Source organism: Canis lupus, chromosome 15, assembly GCF_011100685.1.
Source record: "Canis lupus familiaris isolate Mischka breed German Shepherd chromosome 15, alternate assembly UU_Cfam_GSD_1.0, whole genome shotgun sequence".
In the NCBI taxonomy this organism is placed as follows: domain Eukaryota; kingdom Metazoa; phylum Chordata; class Mammalia; order Carnivora; family Canidae; genus Canis; species Canis lupus.
The window spans coordinates 9440116-9460056 of NC_049236.1; the positions used below are offsets into that span (position 1 = coordinate 9440116).

Consider the following 19941-nt stretch of genomic DNA (forward strand, 5'->3'; position numbering starts at 1 on the left):
CTCTTAACCCTCTCCATTCCTCTCCATTCCACTGTTATTACTTCAACTTAGAGCATCAACTCTTACCTCATCAAAGGAGTAGAGTGGTTAAGAACACAGACTCTGAAAACAGACTGTGTGGATTTTTGAGTTATGGTTTAGTTCCTTACTAGCTATGTGACTTTGAGAAAACGACTTAATCTCTATATATCTCACATTCCAAAGGAGGGATACTTCATAGAGTTGCTGTGAGCATTAAATGAGTTAATGTATGTAAACTCTTTAGAAGAATGCTTGGAACATAATGTTAGCTGTCATTATTATTATACTTTTATCATTACTCTTTATCAGTTAGAGTCCTGGTAGGAAATAGCACACTCATACTAGATAATTTCCAGTATGTTTAATAAAGGAACTATTTACAAAATGTGTGCAGGTTTTAGGGGAATCAACATGGGAAATTAAGTTCCTCCGGGGCTAGCAACAGTGGGAGTCATTACTAGCCAAAAGCATGAAAAAATAAGGGAGACAGTGATTATCAGAGTCTAAAGAGGGCAGTTGAATGGAAGGTTGCTGTCTGTTAAGAGCTATGGGCTTTGGTGGAGGGAAGTATCCTCACAAAGTGACTCAGCAGGGAGGGAACTGGGGGATAAATACTCAGGCCTTTCTTTCCTCCCGACCTCTGATCTTCTGCTGCTATTTCCCAATGCTGGACCCAACCAGAAGCCAGAGGCAAGGGAGCCTGTTGGGAGCCCTTATAGGTCAATCTTCTATGACACAAAACAAGTGGAGTATGGTGGAAAGACTATCTGGAGAGACAAACAAAATACTTAGCACACCTTCCATCTAGTCTCTATCTTGCAGCCAGAATGATCTTTCAAAACATTTATCTGAGCTTCTCTTGCCCTACCTTGATGTCCTTTGGTGACGCTGCATTGTCTTCAGATAAAGTTCATACTCAACATAAAACATAGAGCCTAATGATTTATCTCCAGCTTACCCCTCCAGTTTTAACTATTGCCATTCCCCTCTCAATCTTTACCATTAAGCCATATATAATTACTTTCAAACCTACAAGAACATTGCTTTTTCTTCTTTGACCCTTTACATGTCTTGGAACTCAGCTTTGAATGATCTTTCCTCTTTCATTCTCCATCATTTGGTTAATGCTTATTCATCCTTTAGTTATACATAGAAAGGAAGGGGAGTTTCTTTCATCCAATTAGATTTTGGGGGAAAACTCTATAGAAGCTCTGCTTCTATAGTAATGCTTTCTTGAGTCCTAAATGTAGTGGCCCTTTGAAATTGATATTTGATAGTACCCTCATCTTTTAAGTAGACTTTATGATTTTATTTATTCTAATCTTAATTGTATATAATATACAATTTTTAAAGATTATAATAGTTGTATAGCCTGTAAGATCATGCCTGGAGGTAATGAGAGTTGAATTTTTAATGAACTTATCAAAATATACTTAGAAAGTGATCCTCTGAGAACAGCTGAAGCCAAATCTACACCCTGATGCTAAGATCCTGGGATACTAAGATATCTAGGAGTCCTATTTTCATGAGGACCCAATGGACTTCTTGGGAGAAAGGGTAAGTATACCTTTTAGACAAAGAGTGCAGACAAAAACTGCCTTGGGACACCTGAGTGCCTCAGTTGGTTGAGCGTCTGACTCTTGATTACAGCTCAGGTCATGATCTGAGAGTCATGAGATCCAGCCCCATGTTGGGCTCCATTTCAGCACGGGGTCTGCTTAGGATCTTCCTCTCCATCTCCCTCTGCTCCTCCCCTTGCGTGCACTCTCCCTTTCTGTAAAATAAATAAAATTTTTAAAAATCTTTTTTAAAAATTTATTTATTTATTCATTTTTTAAATATTTTTTATTTATTTATGATAGTCACACAGAGAGAGAGAGAGAGAGAAGCAGAGACATAGGCAGAGGGTGAAGCAGGCTCCATGCACCGGGAGCCCGACGTGGGATTCGATCCCGGGTCTCCAGGATCACGCCTCGGGCCAAAGGCAGGCGCCAAACCGCTGCGCCACCCAGGGATCCCTATTTATTTATTCATGATAGAGAGAGAGAGAGAGGCAGAAACACAGGCAGAGGGAGAAGCAGGCTCCATGCACCGGGAGTCCAACGCGGGACTCGATCCCGGGGCTCCAGGATCACGCCCTGGGCCAAAGGCAGGCGCCAAACAGCTGAGCCACCCAGGGATCCCCAATTTTTAAAAATCTTAAAAAAAATCTGTCTCTTGCCTCTGGACTGAGGAAGTAGAAGAAAATAAGTGTATTAAAGATATTCTCTCATAACTGTACAGTCATCTCTTCTGTACCAGATACCACATTTTCTCCAAGTCAAAGTAAAATTAACAGCATTAAGGAATGTCTATTAAGAGACATCTGGGTGGCTCAGTCGGTTAACCATCTGCTTTTGGCTCAGGTCATGATCCCGGGGTCCTGGGATAGAGCTTCACATTGGGCTTCCTACTCAGCAGGGAATCTGCTTCTTCCTCTCCCTGTGTGTGCTTCCTCTCTCCCGCGTTCTCTCTCTTTCTGTCTCTCAAATAAATAAATAAATCTTTTAAAAAATAAAGAACATTTATTGAAAGCTCCTTTGTCTATCTGTCTCTCTCTGAAAAACAAAACAAACAAACAAACAAACAAACAAACAAACAGCAAAGGCTCTCATGATGGAGGAGTATGTGTGGTAGCTTAAAGGTAGATAGATACCATCTATTCCGTCAAGTTCCAAATGGAAAGGCTCCTCCTTTTACCCCGTTAAATTCAAAATTCCTGTGTCTCTACCTCCACCTTGTGGTCGATCAAGAAATCACCCATTCCGGAATCAATTCCTGAACTAGGTAAAGAAGCCATCAGGATCTTTATTAACTTGCCAACAGTTCTTAGACACATACTTTGGGCCAGGCTCTGGCATAAGTGCTCTTCAAGAATTATGGCGTGTAATTCTCACACTAACCTTTCGAATTATGTATTTTACAAATCAGAAAATCAAGGTTAAAAGAGTTTACCAGAGTTTAGGATTTGTCCATGATCATGTAAGTGGCAGGGTCAGGATTCCATCAAGCCTCTTCTAAGCCTTCCCTAGCTTTCACAACTGTCTGCTTATACACTAATGCTTACATTTATCCAACATATGTTTTTTTTCCCTTTACAACATATGTGTACAACCATCATCTTATATAATTTGCTACTGGAGGGATTTGTGTTAATCTTCTGCAGGGATTTACATTTGCAAGGCAGTCAGCCCACAAAAAGTGTATGATCCAAAGGAACAGATTGATATTTACATCACAGGCATTAAATTAGGGCACTAGGCCCTGGGAGGAACCATTCTTGGTGGAGAAATGGTATAATGGAAAAGCCCTGATCTTTGAACTAGGCCCTAAGTTTGAATTCCTACTCTGTCTCTTATTAGCTGTGTGTCCTTGAAAAAGTCACTCGATGTCACTGGCCTCAATTCTCTAATTTGTTGAATTATGAACCACTGGACTCAGAGAATACTAATTTTTGTAAAACGAACTCTGACTCATTTTTCATAACTCATTTCTATAAATTAATAATGTATTAGTAGACAAAATGTCCTGTTAGAATCTGATGGTTGGTTTTCAGTAGATGAAAAACTGTTCATATCATGGTTTAAGATGTTAAAGTGCTCGGGGAATCTTTGGAAAGTGAAACTTTGAAGAACATACAGATGATAGGCAGAAGAGTGGCCCCTGAAGACGTCCACGTGTTAATCTCTGGAATCTGTTAATATGTTAGAACACATAGCAAAGGGGAGTTAAGGTTGCAGAAGGTCATAAGGTTGCTAATCAACTGACCCTAAAATAGGGTGATTATTGTGTATTATCTGGTAGGTCCAATTTTAATCCCAAGGGTTTTTATAAGTGGAAGAGAGAGTGAGAGGAAGGTGTAATTATAGACAGAAGCACAAAGAGATCCACTGTTGCTTGCTTTGAAGATGGAGAAAGGGGGACACGATCCAAAGAACATGATCAGCATCTATAAACTAGACAGGCAAGGAAATGGATTTTCTTCTAGAGTCTGTAGAAAGGAATAAAATCCTGTGGACTCCTCAATTTTAGCCCGGTGAGCCCTTTGTTAGACTTCTGTCCTACAGAATTGCAAGTTAATGTATTTGTGTTGTGTAAGCCACTATATTTGTGATAACTTGTTACAGCAACAATAAAAAATTAATACAATACCTATGACCACCAGTGTGTCCAGACTTGTTACCTGTTTCCTATGCTGATGTTGAAAAAGTGCTGGACTTGGAATCTGAAGACCAGAAAATTCTATTAAATGGCTGTGTGACTTCCAGTAAATCACAGGTCTTCTCTGAACATGTTTATCATATGGCAGCACCTACCTCACAGAGTTATGTAGAACAAATGAGACAATGGATTTGTAGGTGCAGAATAAACTGTAAAGCATTCTATACATGTGAGAAATTATTGTTTATAGTACCTGATATGTAGTAGGGATGCAAGAAATATCAATTGAGATCAATTATCCTTTGACAGTCCTTGGAATGTGGAAATGTGATTGCAAAACATATGCTAGGTACCATAACTATGGAATTGTCAACTCACTGTGCTGCACATTTCACAATAACGTGATGCTGTGTGACAACTGTACTTCAATAAAAAACAACAAACAAACATGCTGAGATCCTGGGAAGAAAAAAAAGATCATATATGATGTTTGCTCCTAGGCACATTGCAATGTAATTATGGAGATGATATATTCATGAGAGGATTTAAGCAAGAACCCTAAAATTAGGGGATCCCTGGGTGTCTCAGCGGTTTAGCGCCTGCCTTTGGCCCAGGGCGCGATCCTGGAGTCCCAGGATCGAGTCCTGGGCCGGCTCCCGGCATGGAGCCTGCTTCTCCCTCGCCTGTGTCTCTGCCTCTCTCTCTCTCTCTGTCTATCATGAACAAATAAATAAATAGATCTTTAAAAAAAAAAGAACCCCAAAATTATATATGATAATAGTATAAGAGAAGTCACAGCTTATATATGATTAAATGCCAAGGAAGTGATGCAAAAAATATGTATCCTACATTCTGGAACAGTTCATAATTTTAATTATGGTATGGATGATGAGTGTGGGCTGGAACAGTCAAAGAAGGCTTGCAGGAAGAGGTAGTTTCTATCAGCATCTTGGAGGGTGTAATTATATGGAAAACAATTGCTATTTTTAAGCCCACAAAGCAGTGTTTTTCTACCCACAATTCCAGGAATCATATTTTCCATTTAAGACATTGGTTGTCAGTTCCAATGTTTTGAAGGGTATTCTTTTGGACCCCCTTGCTAATATTTTTCCTTCTTATTTTAAAGGCTTTCAAACTTACAGGAAGGCTATAAGCACAGTACAAAAAAGATATTTTAATTTCTAAAACTTTGAGAGTAGGTTGCCTGTATGTTTTTCATTGTCCACAAATTATAAAAATAAGGCATTTAACATTGATGCCTTACTATCATCTAATTCACAGACTCTACTCGATTTTAGTCAAATAATGGTTTCCCAATAATGGCCTTTATGGTGAGGCATTTAATTATCACCCATCATGAGTCTTTAATCAAAACAGTTCTGTAGCCTTTCTTTGATTTTCATGACTGGTACTTTTAAAGATTATAGGTGAGTTATTTAATAGAACATTTCTCAGTTTGGGTTAGTCTGATATTTCTTCTTAATTAGACTCAGGTAATGCATTTTTAGCAAGAATAGCACAGATGTGGGGGCGCCTGGGTGGCTCATTGGTTAAGCGTCTGCCTTTGGCTTAGGTCATCACCCGGGGCCTTGTGATGGAGCCCTGCTCTGTGGAGAGTCTGCTTCTCTCTGTCCCTCTGCCTGCCACACCCCCTTCTGGTGTTATCTCTCTCTGTCTCTGTCAAATAACTAAATAAATAAATAAAATCTTAAAAAAAAAAAAAGGAAACACTAGCACAGAAGTGATGCTGGTTTTTTTTTTCTCATTGCATACCATCAGGTGGTAACAATTTCAATTTTCCTATTGCTGATGTTAACTGTTCACAGATTAAGTGTTTTTTTCCATAGTAAAGTTGTTCTTTCCCCTTTCTTAATTAATAAGTATTTTGTGGGGAAGTACTTTGAGGCTATATAAATATCCCATTCCTCATCAAATTTTCACCAAGTGGCTTAGCATACATAGATGCTTCTTGGTTTAATTAATTATTGCTATTATGGTTGCCAAATGGTGGTTTTTTATCATCCCTTCTACATTCACTGTTGGCATTCCACTTTTTATTTATTCATATCCAGTTTGGATGGATCCTTATTTAATACAAGGGGTTATAATCTGTTGCTATTGTTATTTATTTCGATTGTCTCATTTTGGTCCTGTGGGGGCCCCTTCAAGCTGTCCTCTGCGTCCTTTTGACATGTCCTCATCATTCTTTGAATATTTCCTTACTTTCTGGCAGATAAGAGGTTGCAGGTTCATCTTCTACCTTCCCTGCCCTCGCCTCGGAATCAGTTATTTCTCTAAGAAGCAGTTCCTTTTAGAGGAAAATGGCCTTTTAGTGAAGAACAACATTTAGAAACCAAGATGGAGATATTAGTTGTGCTTATCGTTGTTGGGGTGTCACTGCTCCCAGGTCCTGTCAATGAACAAGGCTTGAGAATATACATATGTATATACATGTTCCCATATATATATATATATATTCACATACCTATATTTCTATATCTAGCTATTGAAAATTATGGCTTCACATTGATACCTACAATCCCAATCCAACATGACAGAGTTTACTCTAATTTCTGCTTTTCCATATTTGTAACTCCTCCCATCTCCCTTTAATGAGAAGAAATATTCCATTATCTTCAATATATTTATTATTTGATAAATCACTGCTGTTTATAACCAATTGTCATTGCCACTGCTGCCATCATCCCTCACCCTCCTTACTGTGCTAGGACTCATACTCTGCACTATCAGCCCACATGTTCACCCTTCTTGCATTGTTCTACCACCTCTCAGCTCTTCCATACCCTGGGCGCAGGGCCTCGTTTGCTTAGCCCCACCCAAGCAAATGACTTGTAGATATAATCATTCAGAAAGGAAGGAAGGAAGACTGATGGAAAGCCAGATGCTTTCTTAATGATAGTTACAAACTGTCCTTTTGGGATATCTAAGTTATGACGTTTGTTATTTTGCATATTGCATTTAAAAACTAGACGGGGCATTAACCACAACAAGGAATATCAATGATCAAGTAATGAATTAGAAATCTGTTTATTAGGATGCCTGAGTGGCTCAGCAGTTGAGCGTCTGCCTTCAGCTCAGAGCCTGATCCCAGAGTCCCGGGATTGAGTCCTGCATTGGGCTCCCTGCAGGGAGCCTCCTTCTCCCTCTGACTGTGTCTCTGCCTCTCTCTGTGTGTCTCTCATAAATAAATAAGTAAAAAAAAAAAATCTTTTTATTGGGTATTTGATAGGTGGCATGTAAGAGACAAAAAAATCTTTTGGAATTTTGGTAATACTACTTTCCGGTTGTGCGATTTTGTGCAAGTTATTTAACCTCTCTAAACCTGTTTCTTCATCTGTAAACCAGGGATTAACAGGCTCAGGTTGTTATGAGGACTGAATGAGTTAAGGTAAATAAAATGCTTGGCCTAAACTATTGTTATTCAGAAAATGAAAACTACAACGGGGCTTGGCTTTAAGATGTGTGAAATTTAAACAAAGTGAAAAAGCAAATATCTTATTTACTGACTCCCACGGAAGCAGGATCCATCACTATCTATCCCCCAATTCCCAGCATTGACTTTGTATCACATTTCAAAAAGAAGGTGGAGGCTTTTAAAGATTTTTATTTATTTAAGAGAGTGCGTGCAAGCATGCACATATATGCAGGGAGGGGCAGAGGGGGAGGGAGAGGGAAAAACAGACTCTGCTGAGCATGGAGCCTGATGTGGAGCCTGATTTCAGGATTCTGAGATCATGACCTGAGCCAAAATCAAGAATCAGATGCTCAACCCACTGAGCCACCCAGGCACCCCAGAGGTGGAAGTTATTAAATTTCTACCCCTTCTTTCCTCCTAACAACATTTAAAATCTTTGCTGCTTCTGTACCTGTCTGAGCCTCTTTCCCTCCATGCCTGATGATAAAGGTGTCCCTTTCTAATTTATAGCTAATCCCTCTCTTGTGCCTCCCAAGGGACCTTGTAACTTCAATGGTCCTCTCTTTTTCCTGTATCATTCATTCATTAATTCAATACCCACTATGTGCCTGACACTATTTCTGATGCTGGGGACATGGTAGGGAACGAGACAGACAAAGTACCAACTCTCCAATGGACCTGATAAAATAGAGAGAATATACAGACAACATAATTTCAGTTAATGGGGGATATTTTAGATAGAATGATAAGAGAAGGCCTCTCTTAAGGGGTGACATTTGAAATGACATATGACTGGTGAAAAGGAGCCAGTGACGCAAAATCTAAAGAACAGTCCCGGCATAAGAACAGATATAAAGGCCCTAAGGCAAGAACTACCTTAGTGCATTGGAAAGGCATTAGGAAAAGCAGTGTGGGGCGCCTGGGGTCTCAGTCTGTTAAGCAGCCCACTCTTGATTTCAGCTCAGGTCATGATCTCCGGGTTGTGAGATCCAGCCCTGCGTTGGGCTCAGAGCTGGACACAGAGCCTGTTTGGGATTCTTTACTCTCTGCTGCCTGCCCCATTGTGTGCAAGCATGTACTCATTCTCAATCTCTCTCTCTCTCTCTCAAAAAAAAAAAAGCCAATGTGAATGGAGCAAAGGGCACAAAGGTAGATGAGACGGAACAAACATAGAGGAAGGACAGAAATCTTACTAAGTGAGCCTTATAAGTTATGGCAAGCAGCTAAATTTTATTCAAAGTGCAAAGAGAAGCCACTGAGAGTTTTTAAAAACAGAAACATTATGTTCTGCTTATATATTTTAATTAATTAATTAATCAATTAATTTAAGAGAGTGTGGGGGGGGGGCAGAGGGAGGGAGAGAGAGAATCCTAAGCAGACTCTGCACCCATGACCTCAAGATCATGACCTAAGCTGAAACGAGGAGGCAGATGTTTAACCAACTGAGCCACCCAGGTGCCCCTTTACTTTATTTTAAATTTTATTCTTATTATTTTTAGGGGGAGTGGGGCAGAGGAGAAGAGCGAATCTTAAGCAGGCCCCAAGCCCAGTCAGAGCCCTTGGCTCAATCTTACGACCATGAGATCATGAACCGAGCTGAAATCAAGAGTTGGAAGCTCAGCCGATTGAACTACCCACGGGCCCCTGATTTATATAAATATTTTTAAAAATTTTATTTATTCATGAGAGATAGAAAGAGAGAGAGAGAGAGACAGAGACACAGGCAGAGGGAGAAGCAGGCTTCATGCAGGAAGCCCAATATGGGACTCGATCCCAGGACCCCGGGATCACGCCCTGAGCCAAAGGCAGACGCTCAACCGCTGAGCCACCCAGGTGCCCCTGATTTATATATTTTAAATATCATTTTGTGCCTTAACATTCCCCCTTCCAAGCAGAGTCTCAAAATCTGTACCTTTAGATCAGAGATGAGAGCACTCAGCTGGATTTGTAATAGAATAACTTTTCATTTGACAGATTTTTTTCGAGTTGCTCTCCTAGTTTCTTTTAAAGTTTGAATACCAAATTCTCTGTAGTGCTAATAGTATAGGAAAAAACAATTGTTATGGTCACACCGATTCTTTGGTATGTTGTATACACATCTGGTCTCCCAAGAGAAGAGTATAAGAACATGCCTACTTCTTGACCTAGATACAAAGCTACCTGATATGGAGAGCAATCAGTGGGCAGCACACTTAATGGCTAGACTCCAAAGATATAATTGCTTAGAGTGTGGGCCCAGGACAACATTGTAAATAAAGTAAATACTATTTCTCTTATTACCTACTTCCTCTTTCGTGCCTGTCTTCCCACCTTTAGCAGTCTTCAACCACCCCAGGTTTATGGTGATCTCAAGTTGCCCACAGTATGTTTCAAAAACGGGGGAAACAAAACAAATCTGTTCACAAAATGGTGAGTTTTTCATTCCTTTCAGGATTATTATTGGCATTTAAAAGGAATTATAAGGAGGACAATGGCTCACTAACGGGGGAATTTTAGGCATAAGGTAAAATAGAAGATTTTGGGCTTGAGGCTTTATTGGGCTTACAGCACTCCCAATCTTTTATTTTTTCAAAAATTTTATTCATTTATTCTGGAGAGACACACACACAGAGGCAGAAACAGAGGGAGAAGCAGGCTCCCTGCAGGGAGCCCGATGTGGGACTAGATCCCAGGACTCTAGGGTCATGCCCTGAGCAGAAGGTAGAAGCTCAACCACAGAGCCATCCAGGTGTCCCCCTTCCAATATTTTCAACCTAGAATCAACATTTCATATTTCTGACTTATCATGACTCTCAAATATGAAGGTGGCAATGGGGTTAATAAAATAATTTTACCTTTGAATGTTTAGGAGTAGGGCTTAATTTGTCCCTCTGGATATAGACAGCCATTGCATTGACTGAAATAACTTTCAGAGGTGAGCACCAAACACAGAAATGAGATGTTTTTAATTTTCATAATTTCTGACTTCTTACCAGAAAAATAGGAAGAGAAGGGTCAACAAACCTAATGGGAGGGGAATCTCTGAGGTAAAAATGGGAAGGAGTATTAGGGTGGCTGAAGATAGAGGAAAGTATTTGAATACTCTGAGAAAGCCTCAGTAAATTAGGCTAAAAATTATAATCTGTGCTCTCTTTTCTTCTCTTTTCCTTCCCTCCCTCCTTCCTTCTTTTCCTTTTTAAGATTTTATTTTTGAGTTATCTCTACACACAACACAGGGCCCAAACTCACAAGCCTGATCAAGAGTCACATGCTCCATTCTCTGAGCCAGTCAGGCACTCCTGTGGATCTCAAAAAAAATTTTTTTTTTTAACTTTCTAATGGTTCGATTTCCTATAAAATGGCAATAGTTTGTTTTCTCTGAGGAATACTCATAACAATAAGTATGAATATTCAAATAAAGAATGGCAAATTTCTAAACTACAGTTGATCCTTGAACATGGTTCGAGTTGTGTATATTCATTTATATGCAGATTTTTCTGGATAAATATGGTACAGTGTATTTTCTATAAATTTTCTTAGTTTTCTTTTTTCTCTAGCTTACTTTATTGTAAGAAAACAATCCGTAATACATACAACATATAAAATAAATGTTGACTGTTTTTATTATTGTTTAAGTCTTTTGGCCAATAACAGTAGGTTATCAGTAGTTATGTTTTTGGGGAGTCAGTTATATGCAAAATTTTGTTTCCATGTGGGGGGTTTGGTGTCCCTAAAGTCTGTACTGTTCAGGGTAAATTGTATTTTTTAAAGATTTTATTTATTTATTTATTTATTTATTTATTTATTTATTTATTTATTTATTTATTCATGAGAGACACAGAAAGAAGCAGAGACATAGGCAGAGAGAGAAGCAGGCTCCTTGCAGGGAGCCAGATGCGGGACCTAATCCTTGGATCTGGGCTCACACACAGCCAAACCACTCAGGTGTCCCTAAATTGCATTTATTTTAATTTTTTTAGAGATGGAGAGAGCAGGGGTAAGGGCAGAGGCAGAGAATCAGGAGCAGGTTCCACATTCAGCACAGAGCTCAACATGGGATTTGATCCCACAACCCTGAGATCATGACCTGAGCTCAAAATCAAGAGTCAGATGCTTAATGGACTGAGCCACCCGGGCGCCCTGTGTTAACTGTATTTTAAATGGTTTGGAAGTCCTGCTGCGCCACGGGTTGCTTATGATCTTCACCTCTCTGGGTAGGTATTTCTCTTTACATCTGAAGAGGACAGATTAAAGTGGTTCTGTGATCCTTTGTTAGTTCTCATATTCTATACATCTAATCTGACACTGACATTTGCTATAGAGTCAGAATTGCATTGGGCCAACCTACAAAGAGGTATTTTTCCTAGAATATTACATTCTTCTGGTTTTCCTCTTACCATTCATGTAGTTCCTTCTCAGCTCAGTCTCTTTGGGAGTTTATCTTCTAAAACCTCCACAAAGCGTGGTCCTTTAGCCCTTTTCTCTTTTTATTTTACAACTTCAATGTAAGTGATCTCATTCAATAGGCTTTGGTTACCACCTGTAAGCTGATAAACTTCAAACTGGCATCTCCAATTAGACTCTTTTCTGAGTTTCAATCTAATCTTTCTTTTCCATGGCACACACATGACTCAAACTTAACATATCCAAAACTGAGCTTATACTTTTTTCCTCCAAAACCTGTTAGTCCTTCAGAATTTGCTTACTGAGATACAGCATCATCATCTGCCTTGGGGTCTCTAAACATAGAAATTGATAGGAGGCCAAAGGGAGTTTTAGGCAAGGCATTCCTGGGGCTTTTACTTGAACACAAGGGAGACACCAGAAAGGTAAGAATCCTCAGTCTGACTTCATGAGAGGTCAGGATGTTGTTTTAAAGAAATTTAGGTGGGGAAAAGGGTGATGTGTAAGCATGCAAAGGCCGGGATTTTTTAGCACTTGCATATTTAAAGGTCATGCTTCTTCATGCGTCTTATGTCTAATTGACATATTAAATCTCCACCCCAGCAGGGTTTTTAGTATTATAATGAGGAAAAAGTCGGTAAAAATTCAGCACAGGGGTGCATCTTGGCACAGACTAGTCCAGTCTTCACCAGTTTTGGTAGTAAGCACCCTTCTTTTGGTAAGCATCGTCCCTCTGCATTCCCACAAGATATGCTACCCAAGAGGCATAAAGATTTAGCACCTCCCTCTTTATGGAGGAAGCCAAACACTGGATTTTGCAGTCAAGGTTGAGGGGACCTGAGTCCAGTCCCTGCTTTGTCTCATACTCATGCAGAAGTTAAGACATCACAGAATTATACTTGACCCTTTCCTCTTATTCTTCATCAAATTAATAACAATCCAAAACCAGTCAATTCCACCCTAAATATATGACATATCTGTATACATCTGTCCGTCACTCATATCCAAATTATCATTTTCGAGTGCCTATGCTACAGGATTTCTTTTCCTTCTGTGTCCGCTGCTTAGAAGAATGAAGAGGTAGACCGAAGGAAGAGGAGTAGGCAGCAAAGCAAAGTTTATTGCATGATAGTACAAAGCTCCCAAAGAGGGAGGAGACCCAAGAGGGTTGCCATAGAAGTTTCTAAGTCTAGGAGTTTTTATGGGCTTGTTGGCGGTCTGTTTTAATCTGATTAACCCTCCATGTGCCTGTCACCCAATCAGGTTTTTGTCATTTATCTATCACTCGGGAAAGGATGGAGGGCTCCTTCCAAGGTGGTGTAAAATCCTCTTAAGGCTGGTTTCCTCTTAAGGTGGGGCCCCTTGTCCCTGCTTTCTTCCAACCACCCTTCATTACCTGGATTACTTTAATACCCTCCTGATTTCTCTTAGTCTTGCCCTCACCTCCACCATTCAAATTATTTTTTTTTTTTTTTTTTTTTTTTTTAAATTTTTTATTTATTTATGATAGTCACAGAGAGAGAGAGAGGCAGAGACACAGGCAGAGGGAAAAGCAGGCTCCATGCACCGGGAGTCCGATGTGGGATTCGATCCCGGGTCTCCAGGATCGTGCCCTGGGCCAAAGGCAGGCGCCAAACCGCTGCGCCACCCAGGGATCCCTCAAATTATTTTTCACACATCAACCAGTGATCTACTTGGAAGACTCTTGTGATCTTGTCTTCCTACTTCATTGGTTCAACCATTATTTAGTGGGTTTCTTTAATTTTTTTCTTTAGTGTGATCTCTACACTCAATGCGGGGATCAGACTTATGGCCTCAAGATCAAAAGTCACATGCTGTATTTACTGAGCCAGCCAGGCACCCCTAGTGAGTATTTTTAATGTGCCAGATACTCTTCTAGAAGCTAGGAACCCAGAGATACACAAAATAGACAAAGCAATTACTTCTTTTTACTCTTAGGAAGGTTCTGTATGATCTTGGCCACTGACTCACTTCCCCTTTGCTCCCAAATTACTATAGTTTAGCCATAATTAGAATTACTTTCTCAGAGCTTTGAACGCATTTATTCCCATAAATTTTATACCAATTCCCATACATTTTTCAAATTTAAGTTTAAATGTCTAGTTTAGAGAAACTCTGACTAGACTAGGTCTCTCTGTATTTTTCCTTTTAGAGTTTTTCACGACGATAAATTTAAAAGTGTGCGCTTGTTTAAGGTCTCTCCTGGTAGTTCTCTTGTAATTCCCAGTATCCTGCATTCCCAGTACCTGGCAGATATTAGAAGCTCCAATGGTTGGTTGAGTGAATAAATGCATGCCTTGCTATATGGGGTGTTATGTTATCTCCACAGTTGGGTAAACTCTAAGATCCAGAGACCTCTTTTTAAAGGGAAAAACTAACAGGTCACACTTCAGACGCAGCCTTTCTTTGTTCATAGTCATAAAATTCTAGTTACTGGCTGAATCCAAAGATTCCTTACCTACAGTATTATTGCTGTGACAAGTAAAAACAAAGAAAACACCCTCAAAATAGACTTGTCACTCCAGGTGACAATTCAACAGCAATTACTGACTGCTTTGCAGAGTACTGATTGGGCTGCTATGCTAGGAACTGGATGAAGAAAAAACATTTCCCTGAAGGAGGGCAATCCAGAGGAGTTCTTAGTTTAGAAAGTTCCTGAAAAGATGGCTGAAAACAAACTGGGATATTTGAACAATATTTTTCAATTAATTTATCGTGTCTGTTGTCCTAGTTCAGGTTTTCACCATCTGCCTGAATCACTGCACTTACACGTCCCAACTCCTTATTCGCTTATCCTGCATTATTTGTCGTCACAGCACTCACTGTTGTTCCAACAGATCATTGATTTTATTGTCCGTTTACACCGTCAAAACCCAAGCCCCAGGGCGCCGGGCTGGCTTCGCTGGTACACATGCCACCCTGCAGCTCAGCCTGAGTTGGAGCCCCACATTGCGGGTAGTTTACCTAAAAAAGTAAAACAAAACAAAACAAAACAAAAAAAACAAGTAAAAATGCCAGCCCCATAAAGACAAATTTTTTGTTGTTGTTATTGTTTTTGTTCATGACTGCATTCCCTGAATCTGGAGCTCAGGAGGCCCAGAAAAATTTAAGTACCTTTAACAGTCATCAATACCGCTTTCTGCTTGATCCTTCTCCCTTCATTTATAAGTACTTCTTCCCTTTATGTGTGGGGATCTTTGGCTTCATGGTGTCGGCACATCGGATCTTGCTAACATGTCGGTTTCAAGAACAGTCTGAGTGACGGCCATCCTAGTAACATTACAGGCAGAAAAAAACCTCTGGAAAAAAGTACATGAAGGAAGCACCCAGACGCAGGCGGCCACCTGACAGAGAGCCGGCGCAGCTAGAGGCCGCGCGGGCCGGCGCCCGGACGGAGCCCGGTTCCGCGGGGCGGAACTAGCGTCGCGCCGCTCGCCCCGCCTCCTCGGGCTCCGGCGCCGGCCAAGGTCGCCGCGCGGTCAGCAGGAGGATCGCGGGCGCCCAGCGCAGCTTGGCTGCCTCGCAGCTTCCATCCGGCGGCGAAAAACACTTCCGGCGTCCCGCTTCTACGTGCTGAGTCACGGCCGGAGGCTAAGCCCTGGGTGTGAAGGACGGAACACAAAAAAATGTATAACTGGGGAAAAAAAGTCTTGAAAAAATGTCTTGGGAACTCATTTTCTCCACTCGCTTCTCAATTCTCCGCCGGGTAATATTTTGCTCAGAAGCGCGGAGCATTACCCTGTAGCCGCCTCACAGCGACACCCCGCGCGTTACGTCATAAACGCGGCGCCAGCGCTTTTCTTCCCGTCGTCCTCCGCGCCACTCTCTCCGCCTCTTCTTCCTTGCCCCGCCCACCCTGGGTTTCTCGGTGCTCGGAGAATCCGGCCCGGTCTCTTTGGTTCCTTTTATTCCCTGTTTCCATTGGTGGTTTGCGTGCGCGTGACCTCCTTTCTTGCCTTCTGATTGGCCAGAGTCGGCAGCGTCATCGGCGGCCGGGCGGGCGGGGGATGAGGGAAGCTGCCGTGAGGCAGACCGGATAGGGGGAGGGGTTCAGGCCTGTCCTCCCCTGCGGCTGCGGCAGCACCAGCGCCAGCGCCGGCCGCTGCCGCCCCTGGAACGCGGAGGTGGAGGAGCGGCTGGAGGAGGAGGAGGAGGAGGTCCCCGGCGAGCGGGATGCCCATCGCTCCGGCTTGGTGGTGAATGCTGAGGAGAGTCGCGGTTGCTGCAGTCTGTGCCACCGGGGGGAAGTTGTGGTGTGAGGCCGGGCGGGAGCTCACAGCGCTGTGGAGAATCCGGGCGCGGGGTCCGTGCGAAGACTCGGCTGCTGCCAGACCCCTGCTCCCTCCGACCATGCCTGGAAGGAACAAGGCGAAGTCGACCTGCAGCTGTCCCGACCTGCAGCCCAATGGGCAGGATTTGGGCGAGAGCGGCCGGGTTGCCCGTCTGGGAGCTGATGAATCTGAGGAGGAGGGACGGAGGGGGTCTGTTAATAACGCCGGAGACCCCGAAATCGTCAAGTCTCCTAGCGACCCCAAGCAGTACCGGTGAGGCGTGGACCGGGGAGGCGAGCCGGGCGCGGGCCCCTCGGTTGCTGACGCCGTCACTTCTTGTCTGTCTCCTGAAGGAGCGACAGGGGCTCTCTTCACCACGAGCGCTTCCTCGGGCGGGGGCGGACAGGGCCCTGGGGGCTTCCGTGTGGTGTCAGCTGGGCAGGCCGGGAGGCTCGGGCCCTGGGAGGAGTCAGCGTGTTAGATGGGGAAGGGCTGCTCGAGTCATTTTGACGTTCGCTACAGCAAGAGTGGAGGGTTCTCTGGAGGCAGCGGTCTGGGTGGTGCGGGAGCCCTGGCGTTACGTGAGGGAGTTTAATCCTGGGGAGGATGTTTAAGGGGCAAATTATCACTATCCAGAAATAAGCAGGTGCCTTTGGTTGATAGGGGGGTAAAACTAATGCGGTGGAAGTTAGAGGATGGTGCGGCTTAAGTAAAAGAAGGCGGGCATCATAGCTGGCCTAAAATGAAGGGGCTGGTTTCCCTGGGTTGTTCCTCATTTACTAGAGTGTTTGGGGATCTCTTCCAAGGTCTTGTTAGAGAGGACTTGGCGCTCGGTTGGGTGAGTCATAGAAGACTTTGTGAGGTTTCTTCGAATCCTGAAACTGTCTACTTTTGTGCTGGGATCCTCCAAACATCTCTAATAGCTGTTGGCTTAGTACCATCTGAATATTTCTTTCAGAGGTAGCTTATTTCATACAATGTTGTGACTGTGATGTTTTGTAAAGAGAGATCGTATTGTCCAAAAACTTCATTCTCCAGCTTGAGGAAATTAAGATCCAGAGCGTTGGCTTCTTGCTTAGAATTACACAGCTAAGTAACAGCTGATAATGAAAACCCTGTCCATTTGACACCAAATCCAGTGTACCATTTGATGATTTTTATAATGTTCTTACTCCTATGGGGTTGGAAGGTGAAGGATTCTAGATCCCAATTTCTTATAAGCCTCTACAGTGTTAGAGCTGGAAAGAACCTTGGAGATAATCTTTTCCACTCCCCATTTCTCCCATTTGACAGATGACTGAAACCGAGGTCTGGAAAGAAGTGATTTAGCCCCGAGTTTAAGACTGGCGTAATTTCTCCTTTCACTCCCAGTCTAGGATTAACAGTACACAACTCCTTGTGCTGTTTTTTTGCGAGCTGCAGGGTCAAGAAATCTTTGTGGATGGGCTAAATTTTCTCTTTTTCTCATTAAAGATGAGAGTGGTTGCTTTAGTAATATGTAAATGAACAAATTGAAACCTTGATAGAAAGTGCTTACTTTTCAGATTAAATGTTAAGTAACAGCTTTAGCTTTTACTGCCTGTATGAAATTACATATTAACAACTAATCTTTATAGAATATACACTATGTGTCAAATACTGTACTGCTTTAGATATTTCATTTAATGATCTCATTTTGGCAAGTTTATATCACAAATGCTTACATATTACTGTGCACCAGGCATTGTGCTATCTTAAATCCTTTTTTTTTTTTTTAAGATTTTATTTATTTATTCATGAGAGACAGAGAGAGAGAGAGAGAGAGAGAGAGAGAGAGGCAGAGACACAGGCAGAGGGAGAAGCAGGCTCCATGCAGGGAGCCTGACACGGGACGGGATCCTGGGTCTGCGGGATCACACTCTGGGCCGAGGGCGGCACTAAACCGGTGAGCCACCCGGGCTGCCCTCTCTTGAAGTTTTTATATGTAGAACCAATCCCTCGTTTCACTGTATTTCAGTAGGGTTTTGTACAGGGCCTGTTACAGTATGTATCCATCATATTATAACTATATGTCTTTTGAATGTATGAATAAGCACCAGAGGCAGACCTGATTAAAGGAATATTATGGTGAAATAATGCCTGGAAAGATTTACTATTTATTAAGTAATAGCTTGTGGAATTTTACATATGTATACGTGTAATTTGTATTCAGCTTTTTTGAAATGTTAAACCTACCTGTAGGATATCTTTTTTTTTTTTTTTTTTTTTTTTTAGGGATCTGTGTAGGTGGTAAGTGTTGATTTCCTTCTCATCTGCAAGAATTAACTTTTATGCTGGAATCCTTTAAACATCTCTAATAAGAATTAAGGAGCTTCAGGTTGGAAACTGCTGTTCAAATCTTTATTGGTGTAAAGGGGAAGGAAATTCTAGATGGACAGAATTATTTAGTGCAGTCTAAATAGTAAATTATTTTAATAACAAAGAGCACTCTGCAAATTTGGATTGACAAGTATAAAACACTGGGGCACCTGGCTGGTTCAGTCTGTGGAAAATGCAACTTTTTTTTTTTTTTTAAAGCTTTCATTTATTTTTTCATGAGAGACACACAGAGAGAGGCAGAGACCCAGACAGAGGGAGAAGCAGGCTCCATGCAGGAAGCCCAACGTAGGACTCCATCATGCCCTGAGCCAAAGGCCGATGCTCAGCTGCTGAGCCACCCAGGTGTCCCAAGCATGCAACTCTTGATCTTGGGGTTGTGAGTTTGAGTCCCACGCTGGGTGTAGAGGTTGTTTAAAAATAAATTCTTAGGGGATCCCTGGGTGGCTTGGTGGTTTAGCGCCTGCCTTTGGCCCAGGGCCTGATCCTGGAGTCCTGGGATCAAGTCCCACGTCGGGCTCCCGGCTTGAGCCTGCTTCTCCCTCTGCCTGTGTCTCTGCCTCTCTTTCTCTCTCTGTGTCTATCATGAATAAATAAATAAAATCTTTAAAAAATAAATAAATAAATTCTTAAAAGCGTAAACACTTTTCTTGTTTAACCAGTTTGTAAAAAGACCTGTGTTTTTCTGTGGGGAAGGGGAGAACAATATGAAAAGGCTTGCAAGCTTTTTAACTTAAATTTGTTCAGACTATTAGAAGTGAGAAGACAGTTATTGTAATTAAATTCTCAATATGCTATAGAAAATAATGGATGTGTGCTGAAAAAGGTACAGGTTATTTCTGAATGTTATATTGTTTACTATTATTTGCAGAGGAACAGAGGGATGTTCACAATTTAAGTGAACATCTGCTGGCTTCCCAAAGTTAGGAGTGGGGTGACACACTTCTGAACAGAAGCTCTAGGCAAATCTCAGATATCAGAACATCAGAGAACATTTTATTTTGTATTGGATGGGAAGAACATGGATTTATTTCTTGACCTTTTCAGCTGGAACCCCTGGAATAGTAATGCTTTTTTTGGTATAGGCAGTACTTGCAGTGTGGTATATATACACCTTATTGGTAAGATTATAGATTCTGAGAGCTACCAGAGAGATCGTGTACTTATTCATATCTGTATAAATTCTAGGAACTTGGGACAATCCAACCTCTTGGTCTGATACCTGAATTTAAAACTTAATTTCAATTGTACCTT

At 41.8% G+C, this 19941-nt stretch overlaps 1 protein-coding gene and 1 long non-coding RNA gene across 4 annotated transcripts in view; one reads left to right on the top strand and one right to left on the bottom strand.

Moving 5' to 3' along the window:
* The window catches only part of LOC102154126, a 34707-nt gene extending 18603 nt beyond the window's left edge, over window positions 1-16104 (bottom strand). The window contains exons 1-3 of one of the 3 annotated variants that reach the window (XR_005370223.1): window positions 15176-16104; window positions 14831-15025; window positions 1589-1795 (exon numbers count right to left, since the gene is read on the bottom strand). This is a non-coding gene — a long non-coding RNA (uncharacterized LOC102154126). Of the gene's footprint in view, window positions 1-367; window positions 1796-14830; window positions 15026-15175 lie in introns of those variants that run through there. The other 2 variants (XR_005370224.1, XR_005370225.1) reach the window with 2 other exon arrangements.
* NRDC (nardilysin convertase) overlaps window positions 16087-19941 on the top strand; it is a 91175-nt gene continuing 87320 nt past the window's right edge. Inside the window, exon 1 of the mRNA XM_038558037.1 lies at window positions 16087-16605. Within this exon, the coding sequence (XP_038413965.1) occupies window positions 16262-16605 (344 nt within the window). The 5' untranslated portion in view covers window positions 16087-16261. The remainder of the gene's footprint in view (window positions 16606-19941) is intronic.